The sequence below is a fragment of the Anabrus simplex genome, chromosome 14, assembly GCF_040414725.1.
Source record: "Anabrus simplex isolate iqAnaSimp1 chromosome 14, ASM4041472v1, whole genome shotgun sequence".
Lineage (NCBI taxonomy): Eukaryota > Metazoa > Arthropoda > Insecta > Orthoptera > Tettigoniidae > Anabrus > Anabrus simplex.
The window spans coordinates 53,178,202-53,194,897 of NC_090278.1; the positions used below are offsets into that span (position 1 = coordinate 53,178,202).

The window sequence follows — 16,696 nt, forward strand, 5'->3', positions numbered from 1 at the left end:
CTTTGAAACACAAACTATGAATCGCTTATACATCGCTGTGCGACATCTGACGTACGCTTTACGTACTAGTTGTTGTTGTTAGTCGTTTAGTCGCTTTCGACTCTCCGTGACCCCATAGACCAAAGTGCGCCATTTCTTCCTGTCGTATACAATTTTCCGAAGTCTTTCTAAATTGAGAGCCGTGGCTTCCTTGATGTCATCAATCCACCTCATCCGTTGTCGCCCTCTTCTCCTGTTACCATCAGTCTTCCCTAGCATTAAGGTCTTTTCCAGTGAATCATGTTTTCTCATGATATGACCGAAGTACTTTAGTTTTTGCCTGAGTATTTGACCTTCCAGTGAACAGCCTGGGTTGATTTCCTGTAATATGGACTTATTAGATCTCTTCGCAGTCCACGGAACTCTAAGGAGTTTTCTCCAACACCATAGTTCAAATGCATCTATTCTAGTACTGTTGTTATTTACACAGCAACACGATTTGCATCGAGAAATGTTATATAATGTTATATAAGATAATAAAGGTTTAGAAAATTCATACTGATCAATCATATTATCGATTCAATTCAGATTTCATTTCCATTCAGTTGGCAGTACTACCGGAACCGGGAGAGCTCCCTCCTTACTCCTCACCCCGTACACAAATCAATTGATAAAAAGTGTGCCAATAATAAAGGCTTCCACCATTGTTAACATCGGTACGTGATGGGGTAGAGTGGTTAGCTCTACGCCCAGCCGCCTTTGCCCCCCAGGAATTAACCTGGTACTCATTTTCGGGGTTGGCTGAGTGAACCTCAGGGCCATATGCACCTCCAGAAATGGAAATCTCGTTTCTTAAATTTTACGACTTCCTGACGGGTATTCGAACCCACGTCCTTCCGGGCGAACCGAGCACGCCTTTACCGCCTTGGCCAGGCAGCCCCTCCATATACAGAGACCGTAGGGAAAATCATAAACAAATTGAGAGGAACTGGTTCTTTACTCGATTAGAAGCGAATTGTGAAAAAACATGTACTTAATGAGGAAAAAAGGAAATGAAATTGCAGCAAGATTAGAACATATGCCACCGAGCTCGATAGCTACAGTCGCTTAATTGCGGCCAGTATCCAGTAATCGGGAGATCGTGGGTTCGAGCCCCACTGTCGGCAGCCCTGAAGATGGTTTTCCGTAGTTTCCCATTTTCACACCAGGCAAATGCCGGGGCTGTACCTTAATTAAGGCCACGGTCGCTTCCTTCCACTTCCTAGGCCTTTCCTATCCCATCGTCACCGTAAGACATATCTGTGCCACATAAGAGGCTTCTGATAAGTTCACCTGCATACAACCCAGCATCAGTGGGTGGGGTCTGACACATCCCACTCTGACGAGTCTAGTGTCAGACCTAAGACGAAATGCTGGTTAATAGAGCAAACGCCTGAAAAGCCAACATCTAATTTTTGATCTGATTTTTGATATGCTCTATTGGTGGAAAAGTATCTAATTCCCTCCATGGGAATTTAGAATTACCATTTGGAATTGCTAGGCGGGCATTAATTCCATTGTGGAGTTTTATCTCCCGTATGCAGTTATCAGACTGTGCCACATAAGAGGCTTCTGATAAGTTCACCTGCATACAACCCAGCATCAGTGGGTGGGGTCTGACACATCCCACTCTGACGAGTCTAGTGTCAGACCTAAGACGAAATGCTGGTTAATAGAGCAAACGCCTTGAAAAGCCAACATCTAATTTTTGATCTGATTTCAGACATATCTGTGTCGGTGCAACGTAAAGCAAATAGCAAAAAGAACATACGCCTGCAAAATTCCTGAGATGACTTGGACAAGAAGCTGGGGATTCGAAAAGTTCAGCTTGGCGGGCTACAAAAATGTAAAAAATTGAAATAGCCTCAATTACGGAAGACGAACTTATGCGTGTGAACCGGAGTTTCCTAAGACGATGCCAGAAATGTGTGGATGTAGGAGGAGAATACTTCCAACATCTCCTGTCATAAGTATGAGCTTATTTTCTTAATTCTTAATTACTAAGTTTCTTAATTTTAATTGTTATGACATGCACGCATAAAGTGAGCAAAGTGGTGTCCTTGTTCCTGTGCTGCAGAGTGGGCAGTGATGAGTCAATGGGGCGCGCTTGCTGGCTAACCAATGAGGGAAACTCACTGTACCTCCAGGATTTCTTTCTGTTTTTTTTTTTTTTTTTTTTTTTTTACAATATGCTTTAAATTGCACCACCGCGGATAGTTCCTATGGGATAAGAAAGGGCTAAGATCGGGAAGGAAGTGACTGAAGCCTTAATTAAGGTGCAGTCTCAAAATTTGCCTGATGTGGAAATGGGAAACCATAGGAAAACATCTTCAGGGCTGCTGACAGCAGGATTCGAACCCACTCTCTCCTGAATGCAAGCCGACAGCTACATGACCCAAAACACGCAGCCACTGGCTCAGTCCTCCAGGATCTGATGCTACATCTTCAGTTCACCACCTACCATGAGATGAAGCATGAATCTGAAGATAAGAAGGAGGGGTTTTGGTCGTGTCAACAAGGCAGCATTGCCTTCAGAAGCTAATAATAAATGTCCTTTTGTGTGCTCGTTAGTTACTTATTACAAGCATCAATTCTGCATCAGCTATTCTTGCAGAAGCAGTCCGCTGGCAACGCAAGGTTCGTGAACTGTCAATTTAGAAGCTACCTAAACTGTTAGGAGTCTAGATAGTTCACAGTAGAAGCAGTCTACAGGAAGATTAGGGTAGCAAAAGCTTATTTCATATAGTTCTCTTCAACTCATGTTACAAGGAATAAATTATGCTTAAATATTAATAAAGCTGAAGAGTAACTGGACCAAACACTTCACACCGCACTCTCGTCTTGTTAGCAGCTATCGTGTAGTAGCTGCCAATCAGCCTCCCCATTGGTCTGTTGTCATTTGACCAGTCCCATAACGCGCTGGAAGTGACGTCTTCCATCCAGGTACATCATCGCTTCTGCAAAACACACAAAACAGAATATTATATACAAATAAGCAAATACATATTAATGAAGTGGCACAAATGAGGAATGACAGAAAAGACAAGAACGAATGAAAAGCAACTGGGCAATTCGGAAAGAAAACTTATCAAAGATGATGATCAGAAAATGCTTGACGAAAGTGGGTTAATGAGGCTGAAGAAGAAGACGAAGAGATAACACATAAGAAAAGAATGCTAGAGCCTAACATCCAGTCTAGCTATCCACCAAGACTCAATGATGTATCACTGAAAACAAGTTCACCCATGCAGGCTCTCAACTTGCAAGTAATTCATAAATTTATTACTCAAAATTAGTTTCGGCGGACTGAAGAACCTCACAGTTATGAAATACAGTTTTAAGACGCATCTAATATTAACGGAGAACTTTAAAATTTCCCGTTTTGACCCTCTTAATATTGCTATGCCATTCTATCTGACCCACAAGGACGTGGCTTTTAATTTTTTGAAGACCTAGCATGCTAACCCCTCGATCATCTGTGCAGACTACACAGGCTCACTAGGATTCAAGACTGAGAATGCTGCATATTTTGAGAATTTATGGGAAAAAATTCCATGAGTAACTAACCGTGATATGACTGTGGTATCACTTTTGGCACTTCTTCTGGCATTTGATATGTGTAGTGGAAGTTATTGGTGGTGCTGTGCATTCCACGATGGTCGATCACTTCGGCATGGACAAGAATCTGGGCGTAGTTGAATTCTGAATAGGTTACCTGTAATTAGAAATTAGATATTAGAATGGTACTGACTGGTGCATCATATCTAGGTCATTCCTTCGCATCACTAGAAATTATTATAAGTGATAAATTTAAATGTAATATTTAACTGATGTAAACTCTGTATTGGAAGATTTTAATAAATTTTAAGAGATGCTAATTTTAATAAATTGATTGTATTTGTAGGTAACAGACAAGGCTAAGACATTTTAAATAAGATTGTAAATAGAATAGTGTAGTTTAGTGCTCATTTATGACATATTTTATTTATGACACGTATTATATATTAACTAAGAGATGTTTCGGCCTAAATATGCAGTAAAGTTACAAGAGGGTTTGTTAAGTATATGGTTGGTGTTTATTAATAAGTGAAAAGGTCCAAGAGATATTTGGCAGTGTGAGGAACACCGCTGAGGAAGATGACAATTAGGTCCTCTAAACATGTACGGTATATTAGGTGAAAATAAATAATTAGTAAATAACTCTAACAAGGGAACATCGGCAATGGTAAGTCGCTGATCGCGATGAAACTTAGAAAACACATGGAGGTACACGTAAAAACGATGCCGGCATCAATTTTGGGTGCCAACATTCATGCCGACATCATTTTTACGTATACCTCAATGTGTTTTCCAAGTTTCATCGCGATCGGCGACTAACCCATTGTCGATGTTTCCTTGTAAGTACTGACAAGGCTGATTTTAAATATCAAATGTGTATTTATTGGAGTAAAGATTATAGTCATTACAGATCATTATAAAATTAAACCACAATGGTTAAGTTAATAAACATGTAAGAATCATACACTAAATAAATAATCATTTATCTTGCTTGAAACTGTATTTATTGGCACTTCTTGCACAAACCAAAATTTCTTTGTTGCTCAGTAGATCCAGAACGCTTCTGTAAAGATGCTACAACCTACTTCTTTGCACTTTCAAAGATCATGCAATGGTTACGCTATGTTTAGTTGAAGCTTGACGGCAGGACAGTTGCGTATTGTGAAAATATGTACCGATAACAATAACACGAACATTTATTCAGGTAGAAAATGAGACAATTGAAGGGACTAATCACATCCCGTGTGGGACATTTACAAAATACTTTAAAATGCGGGTCGGTTGGTCACCCTATCCATAATAATTTATTAGCTGAGATAACCCAGCAAGGGTCGAAACATGTGCTAATTTTAATCAAGCTAGTCAGTGGTGACAGTGTGAAAGTCTGATACTGTAATACGAAGAACCAGTGCTAGTTAAAAGGTCGTAACAGCCTGAAAGGAACTTTTCTTCCATCTTATGCAGTGGACCCTGATATCTCACAAAGTGCTTCTAATCATGAAAATTTTACGATGATACACTGAATATGTTGTCTACTGATAGAAACTTGATATTATAGGACTTGGTAGATATATATACAAAATTCACAGCAAGCTATAAAGAAGCTGTAAAAACCACGTTGAATGTTGTAAACTTTGGGCTGGGAAGATTTAGGAGTAAGGAGATGAGCTGCTCGACTATGTGGTATGAATGTTAAAAAAACTCAACTAACAAGTTAAAAAATTCCACCTTTCCAAATCTTTAATGATCTTTGATTATCCTTACATTAAAAGAACACTGATCTATTTAAAAATGGTACACTTTTTTGTTTAATAATCCTACAGATACACAGGTAGATGAATTGTTTGAGAAAAAAACATTCAGTTAGCATGTTCCACCCATAATACCAATGATATTTTAAAACAAAAGATCAAGTGGATTTCGTGTGTAACATGCTTTTACGAACAAGATATGTCACATGCTCCAAGATTCAAAGACTCGTAGTTTTTTAAGCCTTTTCCACGATTAGGACAAGATGTTCTTAACAATGTGTTGTTAATTGTGTACATCTATGAAACCTGTACTTTGTGTGTATTTTAAATCTTGAACTATGAACAAAGCTGAAGAAGTTTTCGAAAGAAAACGAAATGGTAGAAATATTGTAACTGCCCCGCATGATTTATAAAATAATAATTTGACCGGGCGAGATGGCCGTGCGGTGAGGGGCGCGCAGCTGTGAGCTTGCATCCAGGAGATAGTAGGTTCGAATCCCACTGTCGGCAGCCCTGAAGATGGTTTTCCGTGGTTTCCCGTTTTCACACCAGGCAAATGCTAGGGCTGTACCTTAATTAAGGCCATGGCCGCTTGCTTCCCACTCCTAGCCCTTTCCTATCCCATAGTCGCCATAAGACCTGATGCGATGTAAAGCCACTAAAAAAAAAAAAAAAAAAAAAAAAAATAATTGGTTTTCCGTTGTTTTCCCACTTTTACAGCAGGAAATGCTGAGGCTGTACCATAATTAAGGCCACAGCCGCTTCCTCCCCACTCCTAGGCCTTTCCTACCCCATCGTCACCATAAGACCTATCTGTGTCAGTGTGACATAAAAGCAAATTGTAATAAAATAAAATTAAAAAACAAGCATAATATTTAAGTTTCAATGCTGCTATTCTTATCTACGAATCATTGTACAGGAGAGATGTGTTCATTACGCTACCAGGGAACAAGCAACCAGCTCCTAGAAGTACATTTAGTTTTCTAACCTAATGTAATGGAGCATGCGCCATTCTCCATAGTTTCTGCACCAATCACTACTGCCATTGGCAGAAATATCATAGATTATGACATCATTTCCACAAAAGGAGAGACAGATTACGTTACCAACCACCACAGAAGAAAGCATGCTGAAGAGGCCCGTGAATTTTGACAATGCCATATCGTTGGACAGTAACCTTGCTCTTTCTCAATTCCTCCCCTAACCTGGGGCTTACGTCCCCAGATCCCCTTTGCCTTACGGGATGAATAATGGAGAATGCAAAAATTAAATTTCCAAGTCGTTCCTAGAACTCAAACTGCAACTGTTGTTGTTGTTGTTGTTTGGGTCAACAGTCTATAGACTGGTTTGATGCAACTCTCCATGCCACCCTATCCTGTGCTAAGCTTTTCATTTCTATGTAACTGCTAGTCTAATCTATTTGCCATATTAATACCTTGGTCTATCCCTACCGTTCTTACCGTCTACACTTTCCTAAAAAAAAACTGAACAAGTCCAGAGTGTCTTTAAATGTGTCCTACTATTCTATCCCTTTTTCTAGTCAAATTTCACCAAACTGTTCTCCTCCCACCAATTCCATTCAGTATCTCTTCATTTGTGGTTCGATCTACCCACCTCATCTTCACCATTCTTCTTATTCCTATAAATTTCTTTTCTTAACACAATGAAGACTGAGCAGGTGAAGTTAGATCTTGCACTGTGGACTGAGCACTTTAGTGAGTTTTCACACTTTTATACAAAAAAACTGATAACCTTACTTACAATCACAAACCTAGTTTGGATTCAGCAATGTTTGAGCTATGCATACATACCTTGTTTTCTAAAATTGGAGCAAAACCACTAACTTTTATAAATAAATTAAAAAACCTTTTTTCTACATTCAATGTTTTTTAAGTTTTCACGATGCACATTAAAAATATGAAAAGTTACATATTCACACACACCATGATAGATTTATGAAACACAACATACATACTAATCACTGAGAAATGAAAAAATCGATTAATTGTGGAAACTGGCTGTAGTCGTCGGCCGTGTGAGACCATGCGGCTATGAAGCTGCCTCGGTAGTACCAATTTAGTATCATAATAGAATTAGGTTCCGATGATGTGCTGCTACCTGTTATTCTTCTAATGAACTACAAGCATTTCGGAATGTGTTCCAGCACTCTGCTAATGTTTGTAGAACGTTGAAGTGGATATATAAGCACTAGAACTCAACACCGTACGTCGCTCGTCCTCCACAGATCGGTGCACGTCACTCGTCTTTAAAGTGTTAAGAAAGGCCTTCCTTGCTTGTGCTAGTTTGCATTTTTTGTCCTTATTTCTGCCATCTTTAGGTATTTTACTACCCAAGTATCAATATTCATCTACTTCCTTTAAGATTTCATTTCCTAATATAATATTTCCTGCATCACCTCACTTCATTCGACTGCACTCCATAAATTATTATTACAAATAAATTAGAATTATTATCCTTGAAATCAACTGCAAACTGCATTAGCTTAACTGCACACCCTCTGCACACAACCACATCAAACCAACAAAGAGTACATGATAACCAACAATCAACAAACAGTACAGTCGTACTTATCTTAATCCTACCTGTGGAAAACATAAGTATTGAAAAAAAGGACAGTCAAGCCACGGCACTGCATATGCCGTATAGTGGTGCCTGTTGCTACTAATACTGTGGGGCAGATATTATAGTTATGCCTTTTCCATAGACTGTTTATGTTAATATCCACATTAAATACTTCCAAAGTTAATCATTTATAAAATCATGTTTACACTTACATAGGCATGCATTCGCAGTAAAGACCCAACATCTACCGGCTTATGGAAGCCAATGTCACTAATGTGACACAGTTTAGGCCGAAATTTGCTGGAAATAATAAAACAACAGAAATTAGTATGATTAATTACAATAAGAATTTGAGAAACAAAGGAAGCACAGATAACCTGAAGAGGGTGGAACTATTTACTCAAGGAAATTACAGGGATTTCAACATTAATGAATTTGATTTACCAATGGGTTCACCTGCTTCAGGTATTCTGGCAGACATTTACTCTGACAATTCAGAAAATACCAAAATAATTAATAAACATAAAGGCACTCATTTCTGGACAAGATATGTCAACAACATTTTCACCACAATATATAACCAGGTCACTAATGGTGACACTTTACTTCAATATTTAAATTCTATAGATCCTTATATTAAATTCACTTTAGAATCCGAGGCCAACAGATCCCTCAATTATCTTGAACTTGCAATTACTAGGAATAATAACTATATCATTTATGATACCTTCAAAAAACCCACTTTTAACTTCAAATACATTAAGAGAGGTTTTGCAACATCCAGGTACCCACAAAAGAAGCTGTCCTTTTATAATCTGATTCATAGAGATTTGAATATACCTTCATCATAGGTGACCAGATGTAAATAGATCAAAAGGAGGACAAAACTATTTAAAAAGGAGGACAATGCCGAAAAAATAGAGGGCACAAAAATCCTCCAATGAGAGTCTAAATTCGGACATATATTCTAATTTTCACATACATAAACAAAATTTCTCCATTTCCATTTTATACATTAAATTCTTACAAAATTTGAACAATTGGTTAATTTCTCTGGCATGGGGGTTGGGTGTATGTGTCGTCTTCATCATCATTCCATCCTCATCACGACGCGCAGGTTGCCTATGGACGTCAAATCGAAAGACCTGCACCTGATGAGCCAAACATGTCCTCAGACACTCTCGGCACTAAAAGCCATACACAATTACACTTTTACCATAGCACTGTTTTCCAGCTCCATGGTTAGCGTGGTGGCCTCTAGTCCAAGAGGTGCCAGGTTCAACTGCTGGCAGGGTCAGAGATTTTAACCTTCATTGGGAAGGAAGGAAGGAAGGAAGGAAGGAAGGAAGGAAGGAAGAGGAAAGATAAAACTAAATGGTAAAATTCTGGAAATGGTTAAAAGTTTCAAGTACCTGGGAAGTGTGATCACAGAAGATGGAAAGATTACCGAGGTAATTGGGATAAGAATACAACAAACAAACAGCTTCGACGAGAGTGTAAGGGGTATTTTGTGGAACCAAGATGTCCCGAAGAAATGTAAGAAAGTATTATATTCAACCTATTATGAACACCTACTAACCTATGCAGCTGGACTGGACTACAAAAACGAGAGGAGAGTAGAATACAGGCAGCGGAGATGAAATTCCTACGAGGCACCGAGGGCAAGACCAGAAAGGATAGAATTAGAAATGAAGAGATCAGGAAAAGGACAGGAATCTTGAAACTTCAAGATGGGATAGAAACAACAAAGCTAAAGTGGTATGGGCATATGATGAGAATGAAAGAAGAGAGAGTGCAAAAAAAAAAGAGGGGGAGGAAAACCAGAAGATGTACTTGAAAAAGGAGAAGAGTGGTGGAGAGACAGGCAGCGACGGAGGTCCTTGATTTACAACCCGACTCGGGAAGCTGGAAACGGGAAATGAAGATGATGATGAGGGTTTAATTCCAATTAAGGAAGACATTCCGAGCTTCTTAAATAATCCACCCGGACCTTGGATAATGGTCTAAAAAGGAAGACATTAATTAGAAAGATGTGTTTGAAGACTTTCGTCAGGAGCGTGGCATTGTGTGGAAGTGAAATATCGGCAATAACTAGCTCAGGAAGAGATTAGAAGCTTTAGAAATGTGGTGTTACAGAAGAGTGCTGATGGTGAGATGGGTAGACTGAATCATAAATGAAGAGATACTGAATCAAATTGGTGAGAGGAGAACGATTTGACTAAATTTGACCAGAAGAAGAGAAAGAATGATAGGAAACATCTTAAGACACCCAGGACTTGTTCAGTTGGTTCTTGAGGGAAGTGTAGGTGGTAAGAATTGTATGGTTGACCAAGGTATGAGTATAAGGAAGAGATTAAAGCAGGTGAAAAATGTAGTATTTATGGAGAAACGAAATGGTCAGCACAGGATAGGGTGGCAAGGAGATCTGCATCAAATCAGCCTTTGGACTGATGACTGAAACATCAATAACAACAATAGCCATTAATAATGGTCAGCTTGCAGACAGGTTAAAAATCAGCCCAAAGAAATCTGTCAATCTGCAGAAGTGGTATGGGAGCAGGGCTCTTCATGTGTGTACATTCCTCTTTCTGGACTTTTCGCAGTTTTCTTGGGGTCGGCACTTACGCGTATTTGGCTCAGGCTGCCCTTCCTGATGCCAAGCCTATGTGGAAGGATGTAATCACCACTGCGAATTTCTGTGGTGGTGATCTACTTATCACTCGGTTCTGCTGAAACCAATCAGCAGAGCTCAAAATAGAGGAAGACACAGCTGAGGACATAGCTATACATAGAGGCATGGGATAGAGCTGTGTCCTGTCTGCTCTCCTTTTTAATATCTACTCTGAAGCTGTGTTTAGAGATGCTGTTGAGGATGTTAACCTAGGGATCAGGATAAACGGCAATTTCATTAATAAAGTCTGCTTCACTGTGGTATGGTTGTGTTACTATAATCTATCAGCTATTGCGGCCCAACAAAGCACCTTGATTCTGTATTCACAACGGTTGGTCTCAGTGCCAACATGCTGCATAGACGTTTCAACTTGACACCGAAACCTCAGTGATCCTCTATTCTATAGCAACTGTATTTTCAACCTCTGTTATACTATTTTTGGAGTGTGTGGCATTCAAGGGACTCCAGCAAGCCAAACCCCTTTATTGCACCATATGTATATATGTATATTGTTTGACATAATGTTGGCAACAGCACAGATTTTTCAATGGAACTCCAACGAGTCTAAGCCCCATATTGTACCATATGTATATATCTTAATAGTAATATTATATTAGAAAAAGGCATTCTTGTTAAATTAGTTTTAGTAATGTTTACGTACTATCGCTATTAAGCAGGTTCACCAACAGCTGATGATGACCTTTTTACAGGTCGAAACCGGTAATGTTTCAATGTGATAACTTTAAACATTTTGTAATAAAGTATTGATTAGGTGGAAATCTCATTCTTCATACTTGCATGGTTGTGTTAGTGTAAGGGCACACAGGAAGCGGCGCGGCGCGGCTCGGCTCGGCTTGGGGCGTGCCGGGCCGGGGCGGCGCGTCGTCTGCGCGGGTATTGCACACACAGGATGCGATAACTGTACAGGCGGTAATCAACAACATGGCACTGCACAAAGCTGCACGTACAAGTATCCTCTGTGCAAGTAACTTTTTTAAATTGACAATTTTGAAGCGACAGCGGAGGAGAGGGTGGGTGAATGAAGTGTGTGTTTGAGGAGAGCTGTTCATGGAGAGTATCATCACTTATTTCCAGTTTAAAGAAAGCACGAGGAACACTTTTTACGTTACACAAGAATGTCAATATCATCATTTGATTATATCCTTAGCAAAGTTAAAAACGATCTGGAAAAAAAAAAAAAACAACCAACCAACTGGAGAAAATCTATCGGTCCAGAGGAAACACTAGTTGTTTGTCCAAGGTAAGTCAGTTTCATATGGCTTATATCAGCATTACTTTTGCATTTGAAAATAAATGAGCTGGTAGAGGTGGTAAATGAAGGTTAGAGTACATGCTTTTTAAAATATACGAAATGTATTGGAGCCATGACATTTTATAAAACAAATGAAATCAGAATTAAAGATCCTCTGAGGAAACTTTTTGAATGACAATGTAAAACACAAACTGTTTCAATGTAGATATTTCTTTATATTTTACCACTGCTGTTGTGGAGTCTCATGATTAGAAGGTATACGTTCTTCGTCGATGTAATGAAATGTTCCAAAAGCACCACCATGATCTGATTTAGCTATTTTCGCATCAATGAACAGCTGCGTAATTTTATTTCTCATTGTTAACTTTTCTAAAGGTGACATACCTTTAAAAAGAGGCAGCAAGCTCATTAAAAAGTGATAATCTTCACACTGTTCATTAATATTTTAAGGAGTTCGACTTTTTGCTCTTCTACCAGTAACATTTTCTTTGCTACGACATCTTGCACATTCATTTTCCTCTTACGGGGATTTTGAGAACCGAAACTTGAGCTAGGGTGGGACATAATTGAGGGAGTTTCAGAACGTGATGAAAGAGTCGAACACTCGCCTTCTATCTCCTCCACACCGTCCTGTTCTTGTGACTGCGTACCATCGCCGCTATCATCAAGTTCATCGAAGTTCATGTCGTTGGCATACGGGGATGAAATCGTTGGAAACGGGTTCAGGTTTCCAGATGTTGTACTTGGATTCATCTCATCTTTCAAAAAGTAGAGCAACTCAAAAAATGGCCAGGTCGAAAGTTGCGTTTTACCGTCGGAATCACCAGATTTGTATTTCATCGTCTTTTCCAATTCCTTTCTGTAATGATCTCTCATGTTCTTCCATTTACTTCGAGCTTCAACTTCAGAAAGAAAGTAAAAACATTTCTGAAACAAACTTGTTTTCTGAGTTAATAGGGCAGCTTGATATAGTAGGTCAAGCCGGGTTTCAGTAAAAGAGGAACAGACACTACCCCCATTTTTATACTATGTAGTATAGATAAATTTTATCTTTAGAACTGGCAGCGTTGGAGGTCCTTATCACTTAGTGTTTTATTTAATTTCATAACTTATTTCATTTTTAAGGGAAACGGCAATTGCTGTCACCCTGTTGCTGTAAAATCTACCAAATGCTTTTTACATATATTTTGATAACAAATTACAATGATTGTTGCTGATATATTAATTTGATTTTGTTTTAGGTATTTAGCCATAGGTGCTTCATTTCAAGTGCTGGCTTATTCCTTCTGAATGGGATATTGAAGCGTGAAGTCTATTGCGATAGATTCGTGCAAATTACTGTGGAAAAACCTAGTGAAAGATCACATGCCTGTGGCCATTACTGAATAATTAAAGCAATCAAGAGCGGGGTTTTGGGACTTACGGAACTGGCCAAATTGTGTAGGAGCACTTGGTGGAAAGCACTGCAGAATAAAATGTCCTCCACATTCTGGATCGGAATTCTAGAACTAAAAAAAAGGTATTACTCAGTAGTCCTGCAAGGTGTGTCTGATCCGGAATACAAACTCTTAGCCATTGACGTAGGTGCGAAAGGTAGCCAGAATGACGGCGGTACGTTTGCTACTTCTTCACTGTATGCAAGCCTCGAAAACAACACTTTCAATATGCCCCCAGACTGCGAACTTCTGATAAGTTCACCTGCATACACCCCAGCATCAGTGGGTAGGGTCTGACACATCCCACTCTGACGAGTCTAGTGTCAGACCTAAGACGAAATGCTGGTTAATAGAGCAAACGCCTGAAAAGCCAACATCTAATTTTTGATCTGATTTTTGATATGCTCTATTGGTGGAAAAATATCTAATTCCCTCCATGGGAATTTAGAATTACCACTTCCTACTTCTTTCGAAATATTACCAAACGTTCTCATTGCAGATGAAGCATATCCATTGAAAACGTACCTGCTGAAACCATATGCGCGGAATGATCTGACTCCTGCAAAAACAACCTTCAATTATAGATTGTCATGAGCTCGGAGGTGTATTGATTGTGCTTTCGACATACTTTACTCAAAATGTCGCATTCTTCAGAAAGACATTGAAACGACGCTGTAACAATAATAAAGTGTGCTTGTGTTCTCCACAATGTTGTGAGGGACAAAGACGGTGAAAATGACCCCGTATTCAGAGAAGCCACAACTCTACACAAACATAGGAGAAATAACAGATACACATCTCGAGCACAGGCAGAGATAAATTTGCCAACTATTTAAAAACACAGACTTTTGAGAGGAGACTATAGTGTCTAAAAGTGTGGTTAACTTTATTATTTCATAAACTATAGTAGTTAGAATAGAACTGAACTGAATTGAATTGAAAAGAATATATTTAGAAATAGTCTAACATCAACATTATATAACCATACCAGTATTCTGTGTTGTTTTACGAAAATAGCTAGGTACTTACTTGTATTCATTGCTCTTCCTATTTCATCCCACAGCTTCTCAATCACACCTCTGTTGCGATAATGCTTGTGCCTCGATTGCCAAATAGGCGGTCTAGCAAATACCTCGTTAATAAATAGTTCGTCGTCCATGGTACAACGTGCAGCCCGCGTCTACCCGCCTCAAGAAAACAAACTCGACTGTTCCAAGTTGGCCCGCGCTGCGTCGCGCCGCTCCGGCTCGCTTCAAGTCGCTGTTTGTTTGTGCAGTCCTATAGCTCAGTACGTACATGTTCATACCGCCCCGGACCGCCCCGCGCCGCACCGCTTCCTGTGTGCCCTTACACTTAGTAAGAAGTCTTACTGATCTTCAAATTACTAATAAGTAAAATCCCGCTCACTCAACTCTCGATAACCTGACAATTCGACGAGCACTATTTTTCAAACTTTCTTTTAATCGCTGGTCAAGCAGAACATAATCTGAAATAATGTGGCCTGTCAAGAGCTAAGCAGTGCAAACAATACAGGTATATTATGGACATTCTGTTTCTCCGTCGCCTATGTGACTAAGCTATAGGAAGAAGAAATGGGTGCGAGAGACAGTCAAGCATCACAACATTTTTTACTACAAAGCACTAGTTATTTCTTCAGTAGTGTATGCAAATTATTTCTTCATTTTTAACAATTATTTTAGGTATGTTGTCCTTTTCTGTGTCTTGCATTATGCTATAATTTTCATTAAAGTGCAGTAAAATGTTAGGAGTTGTGAATAACCCACCCCTTATTCCAAAAAACTCCACACCCTCTCAGTACATATTACGTAGAGTTTGCGGAACTCTATTGTAAGTGAGTGGTGATAACAAATAAATTATTTTTATGATAATTTTGCTTATTTTAAGCATAATAATAATAATAATAATAATAATAATAATAATAATAATAATAATAATAACAACAACAACAACAACAACATTTGCTTTACGTCACACTAACTACTTTTACGGTTTCTTCGGAAACGCCAGGGTGCCGGAATTTAGTCCCGCAGGAGTTCTTTTAGGTGTCAGTAAATCTACCAACACGAGGCTGACGTATTTGAGCACCTTCAAATACCACCGGACTGAGTCAGGGGTATCATCCTCGAAATAAGTTGGGATTACAGGGAATGAGCATTGCGGTCCAAGGAAAAAATCTTATCCAAGATCAAGCAAGCCAAAATTTCGTTCAATAGTATGAGTGCCCTGTTCACCAGTAGAAATCTCATCCTTCAGCTCTGAGTTTGGATGTTGTAACGCTATGGTTTCCCTGTCTTTCTGTATGGTTTCGAAGGGTGGATGCTCTGCCCTTTGCAGGAGAGGCTACATTTTTAGATGTTAAAAACTTTCCATCAAAACTCTCTCATCATGTCTTCAAAAGGATGTTAAATTAAGTGCACAATGTTACAGCATGTAACATGTTTTCCATTCTCCTGCACTAAGGCGAATGCCAGGACAGTTCATAGTATAGGCCACGGCTGCCCACCCCGTCACCTTCTCCGCACATCTCCTTCAGCATAACAAATCTCCCGGCCTGAGAGACGTTTAGTAGTAGTACTAGTAGTAGTAGCAGTAGTAGTAGTAGTAGTAGTAGTAGTAGTAGTAGTAGTAGTAGTAGCAGCAGCATGTAACATGTACTCACCTGTACATGTAGCCAGCTGTCCACGATAATTCTAGAGCTTGTCTCATGAGAAATCCTCCAAAAACTTTGTTATGTAAGTTGCGATTCTGGAAAATAGACAAATACATGTATAAAACTACACAATATTTTAAAAGCACACATATACCATACATTTTTCATAAAATCATGACTCTTATATACTGTACAGTATAATACCATGGTCGTATGATGAGAAATCAGATAAGAAATAAACTGAAAATTTAAAATCTACTGGTGTTAATGCTGGTGATCTACTTTTCACTTGGCGCGACTGGAACCAAACAATATACGAAGAGCGTAATAAATTGTTAGCACTTTATTTTTTGCAGGTCCGGGTATGGTTCACATTTCACTTTTGAAGGTGGTGACGTATAACTAGCGTCTTGTTCCACTGTTTGGTAGCAGCACACGCACAGGGGCCAACGAATGCACTTGTCATAGCCATTTCATAACAACACTGTCGGCGTAGGAGCAGACAACATGGAAAGCAACTGTCAGGGACAGCGCTATACGACTTGGTTCCTATGGAAAAAAGGCATGACCACTGCAGAAATTCATCGGTGCAAGGTGCCAGTCTGTGGAGAACATGCAACGTCACAGAAAACAGTTTACAACAGGGTGGAAGGTTGGAAAACAGGGTGCATATCGGTGGACAAGGAAACCACTTCTGGAAGGAATGTGACAGTGTCAACACCAGCCAACATTGCG

General features: G+C 39.3%; 1 protein-coding gene across 3 annotated transcripts in view; it reads right to left on the minus strand.

Annotated features, from left to right (window-relative positions):
* Nucleotides 1–451: 451 nt before the first annotated feature.
* Nucleotides 452–16,696, minus strand: part of LOC136885283 (acyl-coenzyme A thioesterase 9, mitochondrial) — a 52,613-nt gene continuing 36,368 nt past the window's right edge. For all 3 annotated transcript variants that reach the window (XM_067157789.2, XM_068230441.1, XM_067157788.2), the window contains 4 exons: nucleotides 15,971–16,056; nucleotides 8,123–8,210; nucleotides 3,586–3,733; nucleotides 452–2,975 (listed from right to left, as the gene is read on the minus strand). In XM_067157789.2, coding sequence (XP_067013890.2) covers nucleotides 2,914–2,975; nucleotides 3,586–3,733; nucleotides 8,123–8,210; nucleotides 15,971–16,056 — 384 coding nt within the window. In that variant the 3' untranslated portion in view covers nucleotides 452–2,913. The remainder of the gene's footprint in view (nucleotides 2,976–3,585; nucleotides 3,734–8,122; nucleotides 8,211–15,970; nucleotides 16,057–16,696) is intronic.